A 26,061-nucleotide genomic window follows, 5' to 3' on the forward strand; every position below is an offset into this window, starting at 1 on the left:
GTATCCAGAAGCCTCATAAGCTCCTATTCTAAAGAAGCAAGAGATCCACGGATACATGTGCAAAACCTCTACCCTCCAGTGTCCTTGGAACCATCACAGGAACTATCCATCTTTCTCTAGTTTCTTTGGAAGGAGATCTGACCAGTCCAAAGATAACCAATGGAAACTGTGCCCTGTTTCTAATCTGAGCCAATGACAGGAAACTGGACAAATTCAAACACGGAGAACCCAGAAATCTACCATCCCCACAAAGCAAGGCAAGGCTAGGCTGGTTCTCCTCCTCGAAAGAGTCTTCCGGGCAATTGAAAAAATAAATAAATGCGTTCTCCTCCAGGATGGGCAAAAGAAAGAAAAAATTATAACTCATCAAATCTCATTTAAAGCCATCGGGCTTGCCCTTAGCTGCAACACTGAGTGTGATGTAGGCCAATTAACAAAATATTCCTTTGGCACCTCGAGCCTTTTTTCCATATGCAAAGTGGGGGTGAGGAATAATAAGTCAAAAGACAAAGCAACTTCAAAACAAAATCAGTTATTTGTAAACAACCCTCCTAGGTTTTTTTTTTTCTTCTTTTCCTCTTCTCCCCCCATCAACTCCCACATCTCCATCACCCCCAGGAAAAAATTAATAAATAAATAACCCTGCCAGTTGCAATGGGAGAGCAAGCAAGTAAAGATAAATCAATTAGCTTGCTAATTTCTCCCCCTCTCATTTATTTAGCTCGGCACTGTATTTGTAGTAATTGACTACAATTATGTTAATTACTAACTCCAGTATAATTACTATATTTATTGTCATCGAGCACACTCTGTACCCAAAGCAAAGCTGGCATTTGTGGGGCATCAAGAAAAGCAAACTGTCGGAGGGGTGAATTCCCCCCAAAAGTGGCAGGCTGGAGCTTCCGCCAATGAAAGGGCAAAGAGAGATTTCATGCAATGTTAGTTTGAAAGCACCAGTTCATTAAGGATATTAATTTTCTGATAACTACACATTTCAGCGTGACACGCCGCCGGAGCCGGTATCTGCAGGATTTAGCAATTATTAATGCGTGACAGTTTCAAATGCTAAGTGAATCAATTAAACAGCGGCATTCACAATTTGAGAAGAGATAACTGCTTCATAACTGCCTAAGACTACAATTTTCACATGACAAAAAAGAGCCATTGAGGCTCTTTCAAAACCTGACAGGTCAAGAAAGAAGTTCGGAACAAAAGCACCTTACAACCATCATCTCTCCTCTGTACTTGTCAGATCAACTTTGCTAGTGTCTCCCCAGAAATGGCATCCCGATGCCAGCTGCCACAAGGTGATTTTTCATGTCTTGTCAAAGAAATCTTTTATTCTATTTGCTCGGCATTAACATGCTACATTTATTGATCAAGGGTCTGTTCTGCAGCCGCAGCAGGGCACTGTGCTCTCATGCCTACGGGGCTTTGATGTCCTGGTGACATTCGAGCCCGAATAATGCACATACTAAATGGATTTAATGCAGAAATGTGTTTGGGCCTGACAGCTACATTAATAACAGCCCCTCACACTGATAAATATGCAATTGCTACTATTAAGAGTTACCCAATTATGGGGAAAATATTTCTCTACCTTATAAATAAATCCATCAAAAAGAAAGTTTTAGCATTGGTACATTTTTTGCAGGAATGTTTCTCCAGCTGCTGAGGTGGGGGGGTAAGGGGGAGACTGAATGCCTTCCCTTCTAACTGGCCCCCCCTCCCTGCCTGCCAATTGTATTACTTTGTCTCAGGAACAGTATTTGTGTGGAGTTTGGGGTCTGGGGATTTGGAGGGAGGAGAAGGAAAAAGGGTGTCAATCTTTTTTGCTGTTTTTCCCTTTCTTAGACTTCTTCCTATTTCATTAGGACCAGAGAAGGAGAAATAGAAGTGTCAACTAGAGATACCAGAAACTAGATTCTGGGAAAATTCAGGTGGTAAAAAGAAAGGTTCTTTCTCTTAATAAAAGAACTCTAAAATGAGTAACCCTTCTCATTTTAGAGACTATCCCCTCATTTAGCTGCTAATACCCTCTTTGATACTATCTTGCATTCATTTTGCAAATATATACATTATATATGAAATATGTATTTATATAGAATGTATATAAACATTCTGTAAGTTATAATTATACATTGTATATATAATTATTTATTATAAATATGCATATTTACATATGTGACTGTTGCCTTCTCCATCAAAATATGAGTTTTTTGAGGAAGAGGAATGTTTTTTAATCTGTATCCCCTAGATTAAGCACAAATAATAGGATCCTTGCTAATTAGTGATTGAATCATCAATCTAGTGTTATAAGATGATCTAGCTCAAACAATTTCTTTTTCAGATAAGGAAACTGAGGTCCAGCAAGATTAAATGACTAGCCCAAAACTACATAGGTAGTAAGAATAAATAGGATTTAACCTGAGGTCTTCTGACTCCAAAGTCAATGTCTTTTCTATTTAAGTGAATTTGTGCTGAGAGAGTTGGGAGGAGTAAACAAAGGGGAGATGGAAGGAGAGAAGAAAGGAAAGAAAATAACTGATAGGAGAGACTTGTTACCAAAAAGCTTAGCTAAAGGAAATTTATAATTATTTTATACCTGTAATTAAATGTACTATCTCCACTCCATTCCACAAAAAGCCAAAAAGCCAAATCATTTCTCATCTTAAAGCTAATGAATCTTCATCACTGTTGTAGGTAAAGGAGATAAGACAATCTTCTTGAATCACACAAATTATTCTTCTCTAGTTTTTTCCTCTATTTAAAAAAAAATACAAATATAGTCAATAGTATGCATGTCGATGCCAAAAGGGATCACCTTGGGAAAAATCAGCATTCTGACTTATACAGAAAAATCAGGATAAGAAAGAAAAGAAGGGAAATAGTATCATCTAGTCTCTCCAGAAACATCTTCTTTACCTTTGAAAGGGTCTAGGATTACAAAGTTCTTGGCCTATTTCTGAAGGAGGAAAAGTCAGAATAACATGCTTTATTCTAAAACTACTTATCAACTACAGGAGAGTTAAAATTTATACAGAAAAAATGTCTCCTCTATAAATAAGTGATTCAAGGATATAATGGTTTTCAAAAGAAAAAATGAAAACTAATAAGAGCAGTATGAAAAAATACTAATTATTTACTAATTGCTAATGAAATTACCAATAAAATAAATTAAAATAAGGCAATTCTGAAGATTTCACATCATACCCAACTTAGTAATGATTTTTAAAAAGAGAGAAATAGTAGATGTTAAAGGGATGATGAGAAGTCAGAGATGTTAATAGATCGTTGGTATGAATTGGTTCAACCATTCTGGAAAACAATTTGAAACTATGGGAGAAAAGTCATTACCCTTTGACCAAGTGATTCTATTATTGGCACCTGTTCCAAGAAGGCCAAAGAAAATAAAGAAAGGTCTCGTATATAACAAAATATTCATAGCAGCATTTTTGTAGTAGCAAACAATGAGAAACAAAGTGCATGTCCATCATTTGAGAAATAGCTGAACAAATCACTGGTTTATTGAAGTAGTAGAATATTGCAGCATTATAAGAACCAATGAATATGAAAAACATAAAAATGGGGAAGTGCGAATGAATTAATATAAAGTGAAGAAAACACAATAATATTAAAGGATAGCTGATATTTATGTAGCACTTTAAGACTGGCAGAATGCTACATCACAGAACGAGAAGATGATACACAACCACAATAACATAAATACACAGAATACTAAATGTTTTCAGATTAATTGTCATTAAAAACCTTGGTCCCAAATAACCAATGAGGAAACACTCTTCCCTCCTTTTGGTAAAGGAAAGAAAAACAAAAGTATTCTACATACTGTTAGAAGCCATCAAGATATTCATCAATTTTGCTTAAACTGTTTTTCTTTGTTACAGCAGAGGTTCAGTTGGGTATATGAGTGGTGTATAATGTGAAATGTCTGGGGGATAAAAAATGTAATAGGATCAATAAAAACTTTTTAAATCATGAATAAAAGAGCTACCCAACTTTTTTAAAAAATTTACAAAGTTGTCTTATCACAGAATGGGAAAGGATCTCAGAGGCTATCTAGTCCAAATTGTACCTGTTTCCCTTTATAGCATCCCTAGTGAAAGGGAAGAGAAAACTTATTAATAATATTATATAGAAATCAAATGTGAAAATTCCCAATTTCGAATGCCCCTATAGATACATCTAGGAGTGTGTGTGTGTGTGTGTGATCATAGTATTTAGATCTATTTAGACTCTTGAGAAGATAACCTAGTCCAGCCTCCTTGTCTCTCAGAGAAGGAACATAAGACCAAGAAGGATAAGGGGTTTTCCCAAGATTACACAAGTGTGTATCAGAACCAGGATTCAAATCTCTGACTCCAAAGCTAGTGTTCCCTTCATTATACTTTCCTCCCTCTCCCTCAGACCAGGGTTAAAGTTTCTCTAAGTCCTCCCAACTATAGTTCAGGAAATTTAAAAAAAAAAAAAAAAAGGATTGAAAAGGCTAAATAAACTCTTCAACAAATTCTACTGTATAATACATTCCCTTCCAACCTAGCTTTTCCCTTAGACACCGAGGAATTATATAGAATTCTATTCCTTTAAGCCTAGGACTTTAAACTAACTAAAAGAGTGGTCAGCACTACACACCTCTCAGATTGGCTAAGACAACAGGAAAAGATGATGAATGAGGGAGGGAATGTGGGAAAACTGGAAGCTAATACATTGCTGGTAGAGTTGTGAACGGATCCAACCATTCTGGAGAGCAATTTGGAACTATGTCCAAAAGGTTACAAAATTGTGCATACCCTTTGATCCAGCAGTGTCTCTACTGGGTCTGTATCTCAAAGAGATCATAAAAAAGGAAAAAAAGACCCACATGTGCAAAGGCCCTTTTTGTAGTGGTAAGGAACTGGAAACTGCGTTTATATACCCATTATATACCCATCAGTTGGAGAATGGCTGAATAAATTATGGTATATGAATGTTATGGAATATTATTGTTCTGTAAGAAATGACTAACAGGATGATTTCAGAGAAACCTGGAGAGACTTATAGGAACTGATGCTAAGTGAAATGAGCAGAACCAGGAAATCATTATACATGGCAAAAACAAGATTATACGACGGTCAATTCTGATGAATGTGGCTCTCTTCAACAATGAAATGATTCAGGCCAGTTCCCATAGATTTGTGATAGAAAGCGTCATCTTCCTCCTCCCCCCCCCCAAGAGAGAGAGCTGTGGAACTGAATGTGGATCAGAACATAGTATTTTCACCTTTTTATGGTTTGTTTGCATTTTGTTTTCTTTCTTATTTTTTCCTTTTTGATCTGATTTTTCTTGTGCACCATAATTGTGGAAGTATGTATAGAAGAATTGTACATGTTTAACATATATTGGGTTACTTGCCATCTAGGAGAGAGAGTAGGGAGAAAGGAGGGAGAAAAAAATAGGAACACAAGGTTTTGTAAGGTTGAATGTTGACAATTGTCTATACATATGTTTTGAAAATAAAAACATATGTATAGACAATTGTCAACATCTGCCTACTTACTTTTTTTAAAAAATAATTAAAGCTAAAAATAAAAAGCTTTAATTATTTTTTTTAAAAAGTAGGCAGATAAGAAGAAAAGAGCAGAGGTAAACCTGAGTCTCTGAAAGAGAGAACCAAAGAAACCAATGTGATTTGAAGTCAAAATGTGGGATATAAGGAAAGTAATAGACTATCCTTAGAGCAGTTGGATAAGTCTCAATTCAAGAATCGATGATTTTGTTGGTTTACAGATATCCTTCACAACTTAGGAGATGGTTTTTAACAATAGCTAGGGATAAAAACATTTATCACTTTGTGTCAGGAGCCTTCCATACTTGGCTAGGCTAATCAAAAGGCTCTAGAGTTCATCATCAGATTACCTTCCTTGACTCCTGCAAGATCAATGGAAAAATTTCCCCTTTTCCAGAGAATTAACAATGGAAAACATTATAAGAAAGACTGAAAAAAGGAAATATGAATAAAAGGATTTAAATGAGTCATTAAATATTCGCTAATATATCATCTATTTTAGAGACTAATGTCATATTCTATTAGCACCTGAATATTCTGGAGTGGTTGATTAATTTCTTGGAATAAAACTAGATTTCTTCAAATTAATTTTTAAAACTCTGACTTTTCCTACTATGATGATGATCAGATATTGAAATGGAGCAAAAACAATGTTTCCCACCATGGCATATTCTCCAAACACTATGAGGGGACTCTGACTGCCCCATAATTTGAGCCTTTCCCCTAGTAGACTTGATCATTTAAAAGGGAAGATAAATTTAGTGCTACTTTTCAGGACACAAACTCCAGCATAAAAAATAAATCAAGATTGTGTCATCCTTGGGATACAAACTCCTATCACAAAATGCAACCATATTACCAAGTCACCATTAGAAATGTTTATGTTCCGTTTAGTTCTTCCTAGAGGGATGAAGATATCAAAGACAGTGATAAAAGCTGACACTTTATTCCTCCCCCCATAAAAAGGTGACCAAGAGAACCACTATAACTATTAACCCAGATACTTTTCCATGAAATTTTTATAAGAATAATCTATATATTGACAGAAAGTGATGCAGTAGATAAAGCACTGAGTCTGGAATCAAGAAGACCTGAGTTCAAATACAGCCTCAGAAATTTACTTATTATGTGACCCTCAGCAAGTGATTCAACCTCCATTTGCTTCAGTTTTCTCAACTATAAAATGGGGATAATAATAAACAACTACCTCCCAAAATCATCTTGAGGATCAAATTAGATAATATTTATATTTACCACAGTGCCTAGCAAATTGTAGATGATATATGAATGTTAGCCATCAGCTATTATTAGCTATATACATAAAACCATCCTCATTGTGAGTGTCAAAAGGGAATGAGCAGGTTCTCACAAATGATAATCCACAGCAGACCACATCATAACCTTAGTATAGTTGAGAGATGAAGAGAATATGTCTCCACTCTGCTTTTAGTTTGTTGATTATAAAGAAGTTTTTTTCTAATTTAATAAAGCAAACCACCTACTCTCCCTAAACATGGTGACCCCCCTTGCAAAGTAAAAAAGCATACATGATTCCTCAAAAAGATGACAACAGGGGTCACTTTGTTCAATCATCCTCCAATCATAAAAGGAAAAGATGTATTCTCAACAAAGTTATCTGCCAGTGTCATAGAGAAAATCCAGTGCAAAGCCTAAGCTGATGAAGGGTTCTCCATAGATAATGAAGTCCTCCAGGTACGCCTTTTTTGCAGGTGACACTATACTCAATATGTCACCCTCGGAACATTGCAACAGGCTCCTTCATAAGACCCACCATCCCTCAAAAGAGTTTAGCCCAACTACTCCATAGGAAAAACCTACTGATGAGAGCAGATTATGATATTCAGCTGAAAGGACAACTGGCAGAGTTCATCTATAAAGGTATGAAGACATCTCCAGACACAGACACAAACAGACAGAGAAAGAGACAGAAGAGACAGAGACCAAGAGAGAAACAGAGAGAAAGAGAGAGACAGACACAGAGAGAGGGAGGGAGACAGAGAGCAAGAGGGAGAGAGGAAAGAAGAGAGGAGAGGAGAGGAGGGGAGAGGAGAGGAGAGGAGAGGAGAGGAGAGGAGAGGAGAGGAGAGGAGAGGAGAGGAGAGGAGAGGAGTTTTTTGCCCTTTTGGGGCAGCAGCTTGGTGAAGCCTATGGACTCCCTTCTAAAAATAATATTTTTCAATAATTAAAGGAAATGTTAACTTTCAGTTCTATATTAATAAAAATTAATAGCAAAAATTGTTAAATAAAATTGTAACTTTTCTCATCCAAATTCACAGACCTCTTGAGGATGCGTGGATCCCAGGTTAAGAACTCAGGTCTTAGACTGTCACTACAGATGAATAATGAGGAGAGCCCAGAGCTGAAGAAGAGGAGAATGAAATGCGTTGTCTTTGGGAAATTGTAATATTCTTAACCATATTCATGTTTCTCTCTATTATAAAGGCTCAGCTTCATAGTACCAGCATTCTTACAGTGTTGGTGTATGATTATAAGTAATAGAAACACTGAAGTCACCAAAAAATTAAAATGAAAGATCATCCAGAGCGACAGAGAACGTCATGATGAGCAGAAGCAGGCTGCAATGCATTATAAACGAGGAAATAAAAGTATACAAGATGTTATCAAGAAACATCTTTCTGAGCAAAAAAAAAAAAAAAAAAGATGGGATCGTCATGGGGCAAAGATAAAGATGACCAATGAACAATTCACATTCAACCCTGGCATCGTGCCAAGATGGGGATCATGCCCACAGCAAACTGGGTGGACCATTTATAGCACACTTACAGGAGGGCATGCACAAGAATCAGAGAAGGTAGCCATGCACGATTTAATTTGATGAAAGAAATATTCACACCCATAAGATATTCTCATTCATTCTTTCATATTCTCTCTCTCTCTCTCTCTCTCTCTCTCTCTCTCTCTCTCTCTCTCTCTCTTATTCCTGGTTAGTTGAAGGAAAGGATATATTGTACAAAATGTACAAAATGCATCAGATACAGTATGTCACATGAAATTGGAATTTTCTCTGTGGAAAATTAAGTGACCCACACAGAAACTTATCTCATGATTTTGGGGCTCAATGGCATTGGGCTCTAACCAACTGAGTAAGACTAGCATTTGTAGAATATCTTATGGAGGAAGAGAATAAAATGCCTTATAAGAAAAGAAACTGAAACTAGGCTGTTCAGCCTTCATATGCTACCCAACTCAAGAGACAGGAGGGCAAGGTCAGATTAAATCCATAACAAAGACGTCCATAATTAATGGACAGAACACGCCCAGAACCTCACCCTAGTCCAAGTCTGGAAGAACAGCAAGCAAGCTCCTGCCTGAGAGGCCTTCTCTTCATACAGTTTTCCACCCAACGCATTTATCAGAGTGATGCTAAATAAGATGCGACTGCAAATAATTTAATTTTTTAAACGTAAGCTTCCTGTTGCCATCGATCAATTAAACTCTCTCACTTTTATTGCCAGATTGACGCGGGCATATTTATCACTGTTTGCCATGGGAGCTCAGCTCTGCCTGCTGCATTCAACAAAGCCTAAAGAGACAAACCACAAAAAATACCCAGGATTCTTGGGATGAGAGAATTGGGCTATCAGGAATAGCCTCCTCCCTTACCAATCTGGGGAGATGGGACCCCCAAAGTCAAGCTGGCCAATTAGCAAATTTCCTTCATGGAGAGAAGTATAAGAATGAGAAAGAGAGCAAAGAGAGCTATTTCTTTCATTATAATTATAATCACAAAAGGAAAGAGGACCAATCTTATTGGTCCTTATCGGATGGAGCAAATTTCTCTCCCAGGACTTCCCTCACTGATAAAATCACAGTTCTGAGAGAAATAACTCACATATATAATATCTTTTGAGTTATAATGTACTTTCCTCAAAATAATCCAGTGATTATCGATGTTTTACACACACACACACACACACACACACACACACACACACACAGGAACTAGTACAAAGAGCAGGTAGAATGGTTTGCCCAGGATGCTTTTTGACTGTCAGAGCCCGTATTTGATGTTGGGTCTCTTGAGTTTAAGAACACATCTCTTTCTACTACCCTATGTGAATCTTTCATTAATTATTAGAAAGGGAGCAGTAAATAGTAAACTTTGTAAGTTATCTTGGGCATCAATTTCTTGGCATGAAATAAGGAAAGCCAACCACAGTCAAATCAGTGATGCGTCCAAGACCAAGGGGCAAGATTTTCCTCTCAGTTAAGGATTCTTGCTGATAATGACTCACTCGCTAAGGCCACGTTTGCCAAATTTATTTGGCCATGAGATATTGAAGAGATTGGAGTTGCTTAACATGGGAAGAAATCATAAATGTTGGAATATTTCCTTGGTAAAAGGAAGAAATTAGGATAATCTTGGCACAAAAATAAAGAAATTGAACCTATTTTCATATTGATAAATTCTCAAGTGTGATAAATATTTTAATACATAGTTTCACATTTAATATTTTAGAGAAGAATCAATTTTGCATATATAAAATTTAAAAGTTTTTCCACAAGCAAAACTAATGTAGTTAAAATTAGAAAGAACACAAGTACCAGAAAAATCTTTACATCAAGTTTCTCTGATAAAGGTCTCATATAGGGAATTTCAAAAGTCTTAGTGTTAGTGCAGTGCTAAACTATTAAAGTTCAGAACTACACTAAGACTTGTAGAATATCCATGTAAAATATAAATGGAACTGATTCCAAGTATAAGACTAAGAGCCATTCCCCAATAGATAAATGGTTAAAGGATATGCACAAGCAAGTTTCAAAGGGAGAAATCCAAGTATCAATAACTATGTGAAAAAAAATGTTCCAAATTCAAAATAATTAGAGAAATGCAAACTAAGGCACATCTATACTGGCAAAGATAACTATAGAAAAAAATGACAAATGGTAGGTAGAGGAGAGGGTGTAGAAAAATAGACACATCAATGTTCTGTTTATGAAGCTGTGCAAACATTATGGAATACAATTTAGAACTAGGCTAAAAGAGTCACTACACTGTCTATACTCTTTGACCCAATAATAAAACCACTATTAGGCCTATTGTCCAAAGAGATCAAAAAATGAGGGGAAAGACATATATGCAAAAACATTTATGGCCGTTTTTCCATGGTGTCTCAAAAAAAAAAAAAAAAGAAAGAAACTAAGAGGATGTTCTTTTATTAGGGAATGAGAAAACAAATTACTGTGTATGGATGTAATGGATGCTTATTGAGCTTTATAATACAATGAAATGAAGAGTTTCAGAGGAAATGGGAAGCCTTCTTTGAACAAATGCAGAAAGAAATGAACAGAGTTAGGAGAGCAATTTGTACAATGACAACAATATTTTAAAGCCAACAACCTTGAAAGGCTTCTAGAACTCTGACCAATACAATAAGGAATCATGATGCCAGAAAATTAAAGATGAAGTGTTCACTACCTACCCTTGGTCAAAAAAATGACAGACTTAAAATGCAGAATGGGAAACATATTTTTTGACAAGGTCAATATGGTAGTTTTGCTGGACTGTGCATGCATTATAAGTTGGGGAGAGAAGAAGTAGGAGGGACAGATAATAAATGAGGATAAATAAACAAGAAAAAAAATTTAAGGAAACTGGCCACCCTTGCCTTTTTTTTTTTAATCAAACCCTCACTCACCTCATGTAGAACTCCAGGACTCTACGGGAATTGGTCTGGGAAATGATGCTCCTAAAGAAATTCATACTTGTTATTTGCAGGTGGGGGGGAGGGGGTAGTAGGATTACCAACAAGACTAAGTCCCAAGGGATGTTCCCAAATTCATAATCCTTTTTCAGCAGACTTAACTTTATTCTGCCAATTTCCATCAAATCAGAACATCTGGGAAGTTCAACTCTGCTGCTAGTTAGTCAGAATTGCCAGCCCAAATATACAAATATGGGAGGAGAGCTGAGTTGGAGAAAGAGAAGACTTTAGTTGGGACTCAGTAATCTCTATGGAGACCTCTCCTTCTATTTTCTTCCCTAGTTCCATACCTAGAGTTGAATCATGTTAATTTCCCAGTGGACTGAATGAATTAAAGTCAAAGAAATCAGTGAATCCTGGAATTGTCATCAGCTTTAACTCCAAGAGGTGACCAATTAAATGACTGTACACTGATATTTTACAGAACTCCCAGCTGGAAATGACTTCTGGAGTTAATCCAGAAGAGAATCCTACCCATGGATTTTCAGCTCATGTTTATTACTCAGCCCTTTTCCCTTCCCTATCCCTAAACAACAGACAAGATCTAATCCTAATCTACAGCTTTTCTCACCATCCTGCCTTGTCCTGTTTTCCCCAAATAGAAGACGAGGTCCTAGAACATTAGAAGGGTTTCTCTGTTCCCAAAGAAAAACCTGACACCCAAGATCTACTGGCAGCTAACACATTCACTTTTCTTACCTACATCTCATTCTCTCGCCAGCCATTCAGAAGGCTTCCTATAGCCTCCCCTCACATGAACCTCAAAGCCCCAGAGGTCAGAGAACACAAGGCTGATGTCCTGAGCATTTTTCTCCCATTCTCAAATCTAATGAATAGCGGTCACATATGATCAGGACAGCCTCCCTGATTTTCAGTTTTCTTACCTTTAAAATGAAAAGATTAGGTTAGGGGAGAGCCCTTGCAACTCTAACACCTTCAATGCCACAATATTCATAAAAGTATGTTTGTGGGAATATTTTTTTTAAGTTTACTCAATTTTCCTGGTTGTCATCAATGGTGTCCTTTCTTGTTGTCCCAAAAAGGACCCTAAGTTGTATCCACATGCCAACCTCCAGAAATCAGAGATCTACAGAAAGCTGGACTTATTGAGAGCCTAGAAGCTCCAGATCTGGCAGATCTGTGGAAGAAGTAGGACTGGGAATCAGAAAATGAAGGATTCCCTTTTCATGTCCTGGAGTAAGATTTAGGGACATGCGCTAATCCTAGAGCATAGGAAAAGCTATCAGTTTCCTAAGCAGACTTCCCAGACAGATTGTTTCCCATTAGGTTCCATCATTTAGTACCAAACTCTAGAGAAGGTTTCAAAGTAGGTACCACTGCCAACCACCCACAACCAAATACTCAGGGCATGAAAACTAGGAATTAAGGAGGATCCATATTGTTACACTACACACTTACAGCAAGTTTACGCCAATGACAGAATGGGCCAAGAAAATCATAATGTGCTCTGCCCAGAATTCTCCCATTTCTGCCTTCATACACAGGAAATGTCAGCCCTGGTGAATTGAGAACTATATCTGTAAAGTGCAATCTGGGACCCAACAAGTTTTAAGACAGAGGAAAGCAGATGAGAGAGAAAGAGATAATCTAAAAACAAAGGTCTTCCTGCAGAGACCTGGAGACTATATCCAATTAGATCAAATATATATCCCAATACAAAGTCCCTCTAACCTTTAAATGACAAATATTGAAGGCTATCACTATGCTGGCCAATAGAATAGCCAATGATCATGTGGGGCTAGGATGAGCAATGACCTTGCAAAGTTCACCAAATTTTTCACATTTCATCCCTAAAGTCGTTAAGTTCCCTGAATTTCTATGGCAGAAGTGGAATCTGCCCCTATGCAGATGGGATCTACAGGCAGAATTAATTATGGAAAATGGAAAATCTCGTTGACGGAATTAGGGGCAGCAGTGTTATTTGACTGCCTTAGAAGAGCTACATTCCAAAAGATCAAATGTTCAAGTTAGTCAAGAATATGAGAGCTCACTCCCTGGTTAGGACACATCCAGAAGGATTCAGATCATCTTCCTGAGGTTCATAAACTTCCTGAGAAGTTCATAAAATGCAGATGATGTTAGCACCCTGATCAGAGGCAGCCCTGAAGCTAAAAAGTGTGCACTTCATCAGAATTAAGGCTTTTTTTTTTTTTTTTGCCTGATCTATATGATTGCTATTATGGGTGGACAGAGGTGGTTATGTAGTGGAATCATTAATAATGAAGGAGAATAGATTTTAATGCTGGTAGCAATAGTCTGCCTGATATTAATTGTGGATTTGTAGTAATCTGGGTTACTTTTGGGAAAAGACTCAAACCCAGGTAAGCCCCTGAAGATAAGGAAGGTCATGGCTGAAATATTGAGAGCCCTCCCTAATATAAGTATGCCTTTCCTGGCGTGATCCTTTCTCTCTCCACCGGACATCCCAGGATCACCTGGCTATATTTGGTAACCTCTTGTTCTCTGTGCCTTTCAGCATTAGGCAATTCTGATATTGAGGCCATTGTGACAGCCTCTTATGGACATGTATCTGAGATAATATACCTTCAACCTTGGGGGCTGTTTAAGAGTTGTAGCCAAAAAGAAAGAAAACCAGAACCTTCTTTCACATTTTTTTCCTTTAAATGTGTGCTCCCATGTAAAAGCCTGAGAACAACTTCTATGTTGCTCCCAGTCCTTTGGGAATATAGCCTTATTTCTGATCTCTTAGATGCTACCTCATCTACACAATAGTCTTCCAGAAATCCCAGTCCGGTGATGGAAATGGAGAAGGTTCTCATGAGGAAAAGGAGGTAGGAGAGAACCTTCTTCCCAAAGACCTGGTATTAAACTCAAAGTCCACCACCTCTGACCCTATAATTTTCTCAACTCTCCAGAGACATCGAGCTTACAAAATACCAGATGACTTTTTAACTTGTTAGGAAGACAGGTTGCAGACCTGCCCTAAGAGACTAAGTCCTTATGGTTTCAGATGATATTTTAGCCCACTTTCCCCATGTCATATTCTACGTCAAACCCCATGAAACACACACACACACACACACACACACACACACACACACACACACATTATAACACATCATATAACACACTAGAAGGAAGAAATAAACCCAAATAAGACCTAAAACTCTAAACCTGGCAAAAGTTAAGAACACTGGCTGTAAAAAGACTTTCCCCCACCCCCATCCTCCCAAACTCCACCTGATGCCAACAACGTATGAATTCTGGTTAAACACCATCTGGGAGAAATCAATATCACAAATATTTAAGGTCACAATTTATAACAAGGCAAGGAAAGGAAACACGCGCACAAAAAGCACACACCTGCTTGTGACTTGGAAAATGTAACAGGGAGGGAGGGGTTGAAAAGCACACACACAGCCCCCCAAAAGGCCCTGCTGGCCAGATTCCACTCTTGCTCCAGACATGATCTTTTGGATTCACGGACATCTCAACAAGACAGGAAAATAACGGGAAAATGACCATGCCCTCCCTTGAGGGAATTGGAGGGAGACAAATACTTGCTACCTCTTCCCCTTGCACAAAAAGCAATCAGAGGGATAATTTAAAACAGTCAAACCTTTGGGGCTGCAATTTCACATGTCCTGGGATACCCTGTTAAGGATGAAAGGAATCCATGCGGGGCCTGCAAGGCTCGCCTCTGAGCTCTGTGCCATGCTGGCCTGTGAGAGGAGGCTCACCTGGGCGCCATTTGTCCCGGGAAGGTGACCTACCTCAGCAAGTTGAAGCTCAGATCCAGCCTCTTTGCGAAGCGGCCGTAGTCCCTGCCAAGGTGCTCTGGAATTTCTCTGCAGTCCTGACCAATGTAGGACACCTGGAAATTAAACAGAACAGAAACAATGTGGCCAACGGAAATCGCCCAGCTGTTCACAGCCCTGACTCATTGATCCATTGATTGCTTCCGCAACTTGAAACGCCGACCACGGCATACACAAAACCACCACATTTGCAACCCGCTCTCTTGATCACATCATTTCGGGGCCTTCAGTGAGTCAACAGAAAGAAGCACTTTCCTGATATAGTTAGTATAATTGGGGGCTAATCCACAGCACAAAGTAAATTAGTCTGAAATTGGCCGGATTCAGGTGTCCAGAAGAAACCCCAAAGTCTCAGCTTGCTGTTAATAAGAACCAGCAGTCCTACCTCAGAGCTTAGTCTTTTCTCCGGCCTCCCTTGCAGCGCACCCTATTTATTACACACATTACCTCATAAAAGACATCGCAGGTGCTGTTACCAGGGGAGAGCTGGCAGAAGCCTAAAAAATTAGGTGCAGCTCCCTACCCTTACCATCATTCCCCATCCTTCCTTTCCAAGCCACCTCCTCACCACCCCAAGGAAAAGCGCCATGAAATGGAGAGGAAGTGCCGCGAAGGGCTGATCTTGGAAGGGGCTAATCCAGAATAATTATGGATCATGGCGCAAGTCAAGATGCCATCCTTCCTCTGAAAATGAAGGACCATCAACAGAAGAGATGTGACCATGGGCAAGTTACTTAACCTCTCAGGGCCCCCTTAGGGCACTAAGTTACACAGGATGATAGATTTACACTGGATATTATCTTAGAGGCTGGTCAATGAGCCCAACAACCTCATCATACAGATTGGGAAACTGAGGCACTGACTTTTTAAGTGGCTTTTCTGGCATCACAAGCTAATAACTATCTGAGGCAGGGTTTTAATTTAGGTCTTTTTTAGCACCCAACACACTCCAGCTTCTAAACTGGGTATTTCCCTCATCAGGGTGAAAGCACAGAACAGGTTAGAGCACTGGACTAGTCATCAAGGCCCAGATTTGAATCCTGCCTCAGGCCCTCAGTACTTGTGTGACCCTGGACAAGTAACTTAATCTCTGCTTCAGTTTTTTCACTTCTAAAACAAGGGGATTGGACTCATGAAGTTCCTTCTAGGTCTAAATCTAAGATGATCCTTTGCCCTCTCCAGAAAGTAATAATGGAATTTGGTATACAATGAGAATCCAAGTCAAATTCCTGACTGGCTGATAAAGCAGGACCTCATTCTGTATGTCAAAAATAAAAACAATGTAACCTTAGGCAAGCCACTTATCCCCGATTGCCTTAGCAAAAAATAAATAAATAAATAAATAAAATAAAAACAGAAAACAATGAGGGTCTCACAATCAGGAAATGTAATCTAGTAATATTTACCTGGCTTGTCCTTCAAAGGAGGTGTTTCCCTCACTGAGAGCATCCTTTGAGGATCCTAATGTTCCCTCCTCAAGCCTCTCACTTACCAGAGGCGGGCAACCTCGAGGTTAGTGAGGAGAGAGAGCCAGAAAGAGCCAAACAGGGCAATGATGGGCCTAATTCATCCCCCCTGAAGCCCAAGGCAACCTTAGAGCTCAGCCACCCCAACCTCTTCATTCCACAGACATAAAGTAAAGCAGCAAACATAAGTAAAAGCCAAGTCTCCAGACCCCGGGAGCAGGGATCTTTCCATCTTTTTATCTGACTCAAGCAGTATCAGCCAACCTTGGGCCAAACTGTAGAGGAAGCAAAGTCTGATCATTCTTTTCAGTGACTCAGGTATACTCCGTTCTGAGACTCTGTCTTGCTCTCTTCCCCTTCACCAAAAAAAATTGCTTTCAGGACATCAGGACAGAGTCTGATATAAATCATTGTATCCTCAATTTGAATAGAAGGCATTGTTTCATTTCCAAGATGATTGAGCACTCCCAATTTTGTTTTTAATTTCATAGTTAAAAGCATCTCTCTCCCTCTAAGAACTGTAGCATCAATTGGGTCTATTTGAGGAGACATGACCCATGAAGTGTGGGAAATACAATAAATTTGAAGTCAAAGAGCAGAGTTCAAATCTTATCTTTGTACTAGGAGTTATGTGACATTTGATATAAGTCAGTTTTCTCATTTATATAATGAAGAGATTGAAACAGAAGATCTTAATAGGACCATATAAAACCACCACTGTATATGTGTGTGTGTGTGTGTGTGTGTGTGTGTGTGTGTGTGTGTGTATAGCATCCTACTAAGGAGAAACCCATCTTTTTATAAGATTCCATATAAAACTATCCCTGCAAGTAAGCATCTTACTAAGGAAAAGCTCATCTTTACATATATATATATATATATATATATATATATATATATATATATATGTATATATATAAAGCTAGCCCTGCAAGTAAACATCCTACTAAGGAGTAACTATTTTTTCATAGAATTCCATATAAAACTAGCCCTCCAAGTAAGCATTATACTAAGGAGAAACTCATCTTTATATAGTAAGCATCCTACTAAGGAGAAATTTATATATATATATATATATATATATATATATAAAGCTAGCCTTCCAAGTAAGCATCCTATATCCCACTAAGGAGAAACCATTTTTTCATAGGATTCCATATAAAATTAGCCCTCCAAGTAAGCATCCTACTAAAGAGAAACCCATCTTTTCATAGGATTCTCCATACCACGAATGCCTCAAGCAGATAAGGTGTCACCTGGCTGTGTACTGGTCCTTGATAATCTGAAGCTTTAAGATTCAAGAGAAAGCACAAATAGCAAAAGTCTCTCATGTCCTCAGAAACATTTCTGCTCCACAAAGCACCTTATTGGTATCTCAGCCTTTCTCTGCTGACACCATCCTCATCTTAACAAATCACCCTTTGGCCTCCTCCTGTCTTGCAGTGATTGCAAGCAAATAATACAGTAACCCACCCCCTTTCATTCAGGCTCTAGTAACTTGAAGCAAAAAAAAGAAAAAAAAAAGGAAGGAAAGAGGAGGACGGGGAGAGAGCTGAAAAATAGCTGACTCCGTGAAATCATTTTGGCTTAGAAATCCACTTTCTGGAAAATTAAGAGCTCCAAGTTCAATCTAGCAAGCTCTCCCCACTTCTACATAAGACCCATCCTTCATCACAGTCTCTGCCATCAGTTGTATTAACAGACAGATGGAAAGTATCTTCATAGCAGAAGGAAAGATGACTTCAGCATTAGCATCAAGACCCTGCAATTCCAAAGTCTCCTGGGATAGCCACTCAACTTGCAATTTCTTCTTCCTTTCAAGGGCTCCCATTAACCTGCCCAACCCTCACCTTGCAAACTTGTTGGGCAGCAGAGAAGCAAGTTTCACAGATGGGAAAATAGATGGAATGTTTCTAGTCATCCTTTTTGAGAACTAGAAAGGAAATTGGAGATCTTCATTTTAACTCCCTCATTTTAACAATAAGGAAACTTAAGTTTGGAAAGGTTAAGTGACTTGTCCAATGTCACACAGGTTAACTAATAGCAAAACAAGGGCCAGAATTTAGATCTCCCAACCCAGTATCCTGCCAAGATTTGGGAAATATTATCATACTGAAAGGCAAATGCAGAAAGGGGTCGAGCCTGGGGAAGGAAAGAATGTATGTGCTACCTTTTCTGTGTATAAAAATCCTCACTGAGAAAAAGAACTAAAACATAACCCACAGAAATCAAATCTTAAGCAAAGCTGCCATAATGGGACAGTTAAATACCACCAAGAACTTTATAAGTGTGTTTTATTAACCAGTTCTTGGAATATCCTAATGATTATATGATCTAGAAAAAAGATTTTAGAAAAAAGTCAGCCTCTTCACTTTATATATAATGATATATATGTATGTATGTATGTATGTATGTATACCAGATCTGAGCTTCCTTCTTAACTGTGGTACTATTAATACTGGGTTGTCTCAAGATTTTCTCTGAAACTATGTTCCTTTTTTCTTTTTCCATAAAAAAAAAAGAAAAGAAAGTAAAACATTTATTCAACTTTGAATATTTGTGAAATATAGACTAGGAACACAGAAGTTGCTACTTTCCAAATAGCTGATGAACCATCTGCAGTTGCAAAAAAGAAAATCTCCCTAGGATATGCAGGATGGTAAACTCTCTCCCCAGCCTCTCCGTTGACTTTGTGGATTTGCAATGCCTTGCTTACTGGGGCTCAGGAAAAGGGCAGGAGTTAGTGAGGGGAAAGACAGGCTAAAGAAATGGCAGTGCCGTGAGCTGTAAGACCTAACAGAGGCCCCCAAAACCACGAGGATGCAATGGCTGAGTTACCAAGGAAGGCCAAAGGATGAATAGTAACAAAGGCTTTCAACCAACAGGGGATGAGCTGATTCAGAGGCATCCAGAAAGGGGAAGATTGAGCAACCAGAGGAGACAAGCTGGTGGGAAAAGACTTGAAAACAGAGAACAGTGGCTAAAGGGAATCTGTCCAGGGAAATGGAAAATCCACTTAGAAGGCCGGCAGCTGTCTGGTACAGTCCAGCCTGAACTCAAGAATCAAGCCTGAAAGAACTCCAACTAAAATCCTGCTTCTTTGGTGATTTGAAGGACTGAAAAAGAAAAAAATTCAGTCTAGGAAGGATAGAGTAGCAAATAGAAACCCGGCTGAAGCTAAGAACTAAAGGATCCCTTCAAAGAAACTCAAACAGTAAAGAATGTAATAAGGAGGGACAGCTAAGTATCACAGCCAGCCCTGGAGTCAAGTTCAAATCCAACCTCAGATACTTCCTAGTTGTGTGACTCTGGACAAGTCACTTAACTCTGTTGATCTCAGTTTCCTCATCTGTCAAATGAGAAAAGGAGAAGGAAATGGCCAACCATTTCAGTACCTTTGCCAAGAAAACCCCACATTGGTCACAGAGAGTTGGAAACGACTCAACAATAAAGTGTTATTTATTATCTCCTTTTGACAGTTAATCAGACTCAGATCAATGATATGATTTGTTCACTATCACAAGACAAAGCCAGCACTTGAATGGTTCTTCAGATGCCATCATTAAGCTAACTCAAGTTGAAATCTAGGAAGCTGTGCCCTTATAATTCATCTACCTGCAGAGGCAAAGCCTCAACTTGTCATAAACCTGCTCCTTGAACACATAATGATGGGTGGATTTGTTCCACTGAGATAATGTTACATAGGGGTGTTCCACCAATTGATGTGAACAGCAGGGCTAAAGGGTGAAGCTGGAGGGAGGTATCACAAGAGGCCTTTGGTTCGAATCTAGTCCTAGACACCAGCAACATCCAGAACACTCCTACTACCTCAGGTTCCTCATCAGAAAAATAAAAAGATCAGCCTTCAAGATCTCTAAGGTTCTTTCCAGTTCTGAAATTCTGATCCCACAATATTACAATGGGGTGATAACAGAATAATAACTTATGTCAGGTGTGACTACATTATCATATATAATAATAATAATAATAATAAAAACAATAGCTTACATCTATATAACGCTTTACAATTTATAAAGTCCAGCAATCCTGCAGGATTAAGTAGAATAGTATTATTCTCCCCCTCCCAGCCCTTTATAGGTTAGAAAATGGCCTCAGAAAGATAAATGACTGATACCCAGTGACAAGACAGGGCCAGCTCTTCTCCTGAGAAGCTTTCTGAAGCATCTGGTTAAATTCCTTTCAGTTTGGGGGTTGAGTGATTTCCTCATTCTTAGAAACAATTCTGGGAATCATGGGTTGGTTTAACACTTTTATGAAGTTTGGCTTACTGAAAATGTATGCCACTGGCTGAAGTCAGGTTGGAAGAAAGATGTCCCATAAATACAAGGTGCTAAAGAATGATTGTGATATGGGATGGTAACAGAGTGGGATAGACATCATAACACAGAAGCCTGTGGTCAAAGGATATGAACAGGCAATTTTCAGAAAGAAATCAAAGCTACCTACAGTCATATAATAGAGATATCAAAAAATGGAAAAGGATCTATTTGTACAAAAACATTTATAGTAGCTGTTATTGTATTGGCTAAGAATTAGACATCAAAGGGATGCCCATCAATTGGGGAAAAGCTAAGCAAGTTATGGTATAGGATCGTAATGAAATATTATTGTGCTATAAAGAAATGACAACCGGGGCAACTAGAAGGATAGAGTACCAGCCCTTAAGTCAGGAGGACTTGAGTTCATATTCGGTCAAACACTTAATATTTCCTGGCTGTGTGACCCTGGACAATTGCAGAGAGAGAGAGAGAGAGAGAGAGAGAGAGAGAGAGAGAGAAGAAGAAGAAGAAGAAGAAGAAGAAGAAGAAGAAGAAGAAGAAGAAGAAGAAGAAGAAGAAGAAGAAGAAGAAGAAGAAGAAGAAGAAGGAGAAGAAGAAGGAAGAAGAAGAAGGAAGAAGAAGAAGAAGAAGAAGAAGAAGAAGAAGAAGAAGAAGAAGAAGAAGAAGAAGAAGAAGAAGAAGAAGAAGAAGGAAGAAGAAGAAGAGAAGGAGGAGGAGGAAGAGGAGGAGGAGGAGGAAGGAAGAAAAAGGAAGGAAGGAAGGAAGGAAGGAAGGAAGGAAGGAAGGAAGGAAGGAAGGAAGGAAGGAAAGAGAGAGAGAGAATAAGCAGAATGATTTCAGAAAAACTTGGAAAGATTTACATGAACAGATGCATAGTTGTGCTCAGCAAAACAATGATATAGATCAGTCCCAAAGGACTAATGATGAAGCATACTAGCATATCCAGAGAAAGAACTGATAGTGATTGAATATGCACTGAAGCATGCGGTTTTTCCATTTCTTTCATTTTTCTTTTATTGTAGTCTTCTTCTACAAAATGACTAAAATTGAAATATTTTACATAATTGCACATGTGTATAACCTGTATCTGATTGCTTACATCTCAGAAATAAGGGAGAGAAAAATAGAATATGGAACTCAAAACTTTAAATAAATTTTTTTAAAATTTAAAATACAGTAGCATAAGACTCAGCATGCCTGAAGCACATGCTACTTTGGAGGGGTACAGCTGGAGCAGACACACCTAAAAGCAGACTTTCCTAAGTAAAGGGTTTCTAGCTCCTCTCCAACCTAACAGATTGAAGGCACTCAACAGACAAATCACTTGAGTGATCATCTCCAGGCCCATGTGTATTTCCTTAAGCTTACACACACACACATACACATCCAAAAAAGGAACAAAAATTGAAACGCAAAACTACCCAAAGGAACACAAAATAGAAGGAAGATGGACATAAGAAAGGCTTCAGTCCTATGCAGAAAAACTTCTAGTTTAAAGTTTAAAAAGCACTTTCATACGTGTGTGTGATACACATATATTTTGTGTATATACATATTTATATATAATATTTATATCCTATTTGAACCTCTTAACAAACTTGTCAAAGACCTAAAGCAAGTAACATAACCTTCACTATTAGAGCAAAGAAAGGTTTACAGAGGAGGGTCAGTTGATTCATATGACTTGGCCAAGCTCATACAGCTAATCATAGGATCACAGCTCTCTAGCTAGAAGGAACCTCAGAGGCCATCTGCTGAAAAATGAATAATGTCTAGCCAGAGCTCACATGATTACAGCCGTCAGAATTGAACCCAGTTCCTCTTACTCCCACAATACCACCCTGTCAATGGAAAGAGCTTGAAATCAGGTTGTTAGGAAGTTCAAATAGAATATATGTGTGTGTGTATATATACACAAACATGTGTATCTCGCATACACATATATATGTAGATATATATTTCACACATATATGTCTAAATATATATGAAAGTGATTTTTAAACTTAAAAGTGGACGCTATTCTGGAGTGCTCTTTCCACTGCCTTTAAGCATGATTTTCATGATTTTAAGCCTCACTCATGAAAACAGAAGAAGCCACAGCAGAGAGATACCGAAACCCTCCTGGCTGGAGAATGGAGAGACTCCAACGCTGTATCTGGGAATCAAAAAGCTCCAGCCTCCAGAAAAAGGGCTATTCTGAAAGTCACTAAGCAGCTGCCACAGGTATAAGTGACCCTGTCAGAAATGGCAAAGGTTATTTTGACCAGCCCCCTGCCTCCCTCCCTAATCGCCTCCTCCCTGATTCTTCTGGATCTTTGCCCTCTGCTGTGGTTCCCAAAACCGAAACCTAAGCTCCAAGCAGGGGAAAAAGAATATAGTCACTTTGCTCCTATACTGGAAGGGGGGAGGAGGTGATGTCAAAGAAACTAGGACCCTTAAAGGAATACAGCAAAAAGGTGAGGACAGCTCCCAGCAGGTCCTCAATAAATATTGATTAACTGACTGATTACCTAACTGGGCTGTAAAACACTACCAGCATTTATTTAGAAAAGAGAAAGACCCTTCGCAGCCCAGTCATGTTAGACTGTCTGATCGGGCCCGGCCTTAGGCAATCCGGGAAAATGGGCCTCGAGTACCCTGTCTGTGAGTGAAGGCGGAGATGGGGGAGATAGGAGAACGAACCGGCCTTGACACGGCTGTAACAGGGCTCGCTATCGCTCAGGCCCCAGCGGAGCGGCCCCCAACGCCCTCGGGGAGCCGGGGTGCAGAAAGCTGCCCTCCAGCCCCGACGGGCACCTCCCGGGGCCTCCGCACGTGCCCGGAGGCCTGAGTGTGTCTCACCTCGCCAGGGGAGGGAAACAGTTCTCAGTCGCTCTCCATGGAAACCTGTTCAAGACAGGAGGTGTCCTGGCAAACAAAGCCATTATCCCCCGTTTCCCGTCCCACCCGCCCCTGCCATGAGGAAGGGGGATTATTTTGTGCGTGCGAATATCCTGCAGAACGTCTCGCTTCGCACTGCAGGGTCTCCCTGAGGCTGGTGGCGCGTGAGATTGTGGGGAGGCTGGGCTCCGGGGCGCTCAGGGGAAAGGTGCCCGGCCAGCTTCGCCGTCCTAGTGCCCAGCAGGCCCACAAGGCTGTGTGCCCGGTCCCTCCTCACACGAGGGCATTCCGTCCGGAGGGGAGGTTTCTCCTCGCAGACTAAGGCCGGGCCGCATCGGACAGCTGGGCCAGGAGGAAGCAGGAGAGGGCACCCACGGGGGCGGGGTGAGGAAGAGGTCTGAAAGTGAGGAGAGGGTCTGCTCCAGTCCCCCTCACGCCCACCCCGTGGGGCTCTGGGTCCTAGGGCCCTCCTCCCGGGCTCTTTTCTCAGCGCGGTAGGGGGCAGCGGAGCGTCCTCCCTCCGTGTCTCAGGCTAAGGACTTACTTGGGTTCCACTGACCACAAGCCCTGCCATAGCGGGCGCGGAGCCAGGGGAGGACCTGGGCTGGGCTGGATGGGACGGGAAAGGCCGGGCCGGGCGCAGGGCGCACAGGGCAGGGGCGCGGAGGCAGCGCGGGCCACGGCTCGGCTCGGGGCTCCTGGCGCCTGTTCCTTCCGCACGGCACGGTCAGCTGATGGGGCGGAAAGGCGGAGGCTGCAGCTCGTAGCGCCCCGAGGCCGGCCGGGGCTCGGATCAGACCGCAGCCCTGCTCGCGCCCGGAGCCAGCCCGCGTCGCCCACGCCACGCCCTCCGCCGGGCCAGGCTGGGCGACCGGGTCCGGCGGTCCAAGTCACCGCATCGCGCCCGGCCAGTGCCCCGCAGGAAGCAGCAATTAAGCGCCTATTGTGTGCCTGGCCCCGCTGGGCGCCGGGGTTCAGTGCAATACGCAAGCGTGGTTTGAGCATCTTCTCCTTAGCCCTGGGATTTGGGGCAGAAATGAGAGTTCCTGCCCTCAGGAAGCTAGCACTGTAAGAGAGTGGGGAGGGAGGGAAAGATGCTTCCAACAGACGTATCAAGTAAGGTAGTATGTGCGGTGCGATTAGCTACCCAGGAGAGTTTTTCCTCCTCTACAGGAGAGTAGAAATGTTCTCAACTCCACCAACAGCACGTCCATATACTTGTTTTCCCTCGGTCCCACCAACATTTGTCATTTTCCTTCCTTGTAAGCTTTGCAGTCTGAGGGGGATGAGAGTGTCCCTCAGAATTCCTTTAATTTGCATTTCTAATTTAAGGATTTGGGGCATGTTGCACCTAGCTATTGATAGCTTGGATTTCCAAGGTGTTTAGTAAGATTTTACTCTAGAAGGAAACAGAAAGTATCCTAAGCCAGAGAGCCAGAGTCAGAGCAAGCCAAGAGAAGTCATGACTTTTTATCCCTTCCTTCCCTCCATGGCATCAGCTTTGTCCTGACACTGACTTGGCATGAGGAACCCAAGTCCAGCAGCGGTTGGTAATGGCTCTGAGGTTCCCTGCATCTCACCAACTGGTCTCAGCCACTGCGGGAGGCAGAACTGGGGCCTTTCCTGTATTGCACAACCCTGTGGTATAACAGTCCCTAATAACGTTGGCAGGGTCTCACCCGCCCCACCCCCACCAGTACCAGGCTTTGGGGGGGAAAGGAGGAAAGGTGGATAAATGGTTAGGTCACTCTTTGCTTACCAGAATCTGGATGGGAGAAGATGTCTGTATTTTATCCTTCCCTTCCTGCCCTTTCAGACACCTTCCAGTCACTCTCATTCAAGAGATAAAAATCAAGAAGTCATTTTAATTTGTCAAAGGAAAAAAAATAGGCATTGAACCAGTGATTTCACTAATACAGAGAAATCTACAGGAAGAAACACCTTCCACCAACACAGATCAAATCTTCTCTGCAGTTTATTAATCTTAGGAGAGTTTGGAGCTTGATGTGGTGAGCCACATCTGTAATCCCAGAGACCCAAGAGGCTCAGTCTAGCAGATTTCTCGAGTTTGGGAATTCTGAGCAATGGTGAGTTATGTCTATTAAGTGACTTCACTGAGTTCCACAACAATAGGGTGGGTCCCTTCCCAAATGGGGAGAGGCACCAGATTGCCTAAGAGAGGGCAAACCAGCGCACATCAGAAACTGAGGAGACCAAGGTTCCTTTGACAATTAGCAGTGGAATTGACCGATGAGTAAATCCAAATGGAGAGACCCAGTGTTCAAAAAAAAAAAAAAAAG

General features: G+C 40.4%; 1 protein-coding gene across 2 annotated transcripts in view; it reads right to left on the reverse strand.

Moving 5' to 3' along the window:
• LRMDA (leucine rich melanocyte differentiation associated) overlaps positions 1 to 24,420 on the reverse strand; it is a 1,282,853-nt gene extending 1,258,433 nt beyond the window's left edge. The window contains exons 1-2 of one of the 2 annotated variants that reach the window (XM_031949467.1): positions 24,306 to 24,420; positions 15,070 to 15,170 (exon numbers count right to left, since the gene is read on the reverse strand). In XM_031949467.1, coding sequence (XP_031805327.1) covers positions 15,070 to 15,170; positions 24,306 to 24,335 — 131 coding nt within the window. In that variant the 5' untranslated portion in view covers positions 24,336 to 24,420. Of the gene's footprint in view, positions 1 to 15,069; positions 15,171 to 24,305 lie in introns of those variants that run through there. The other variant, XR_004231387.1, reaches the window with a different exon arrangement.
• Between the last annotated feature and the right edge of the window lie 1,641 nt (positions 24,421 to 26,061).

This window comes from Sarcophilus harrisii, chromosome 2, assembly GCF_902635505.1.
Source record: "Sarcophilus harrisii chromosome 2, mSarHar1.11, whole genome shotgun sequence".
Taxonomy (NCBI): Eukaryota; Metazoa; Chordata; class Mammalia; order Dasyuromorphia; family Dasyuridae; genus Sarcophilus; species Sarcophilus harrisii.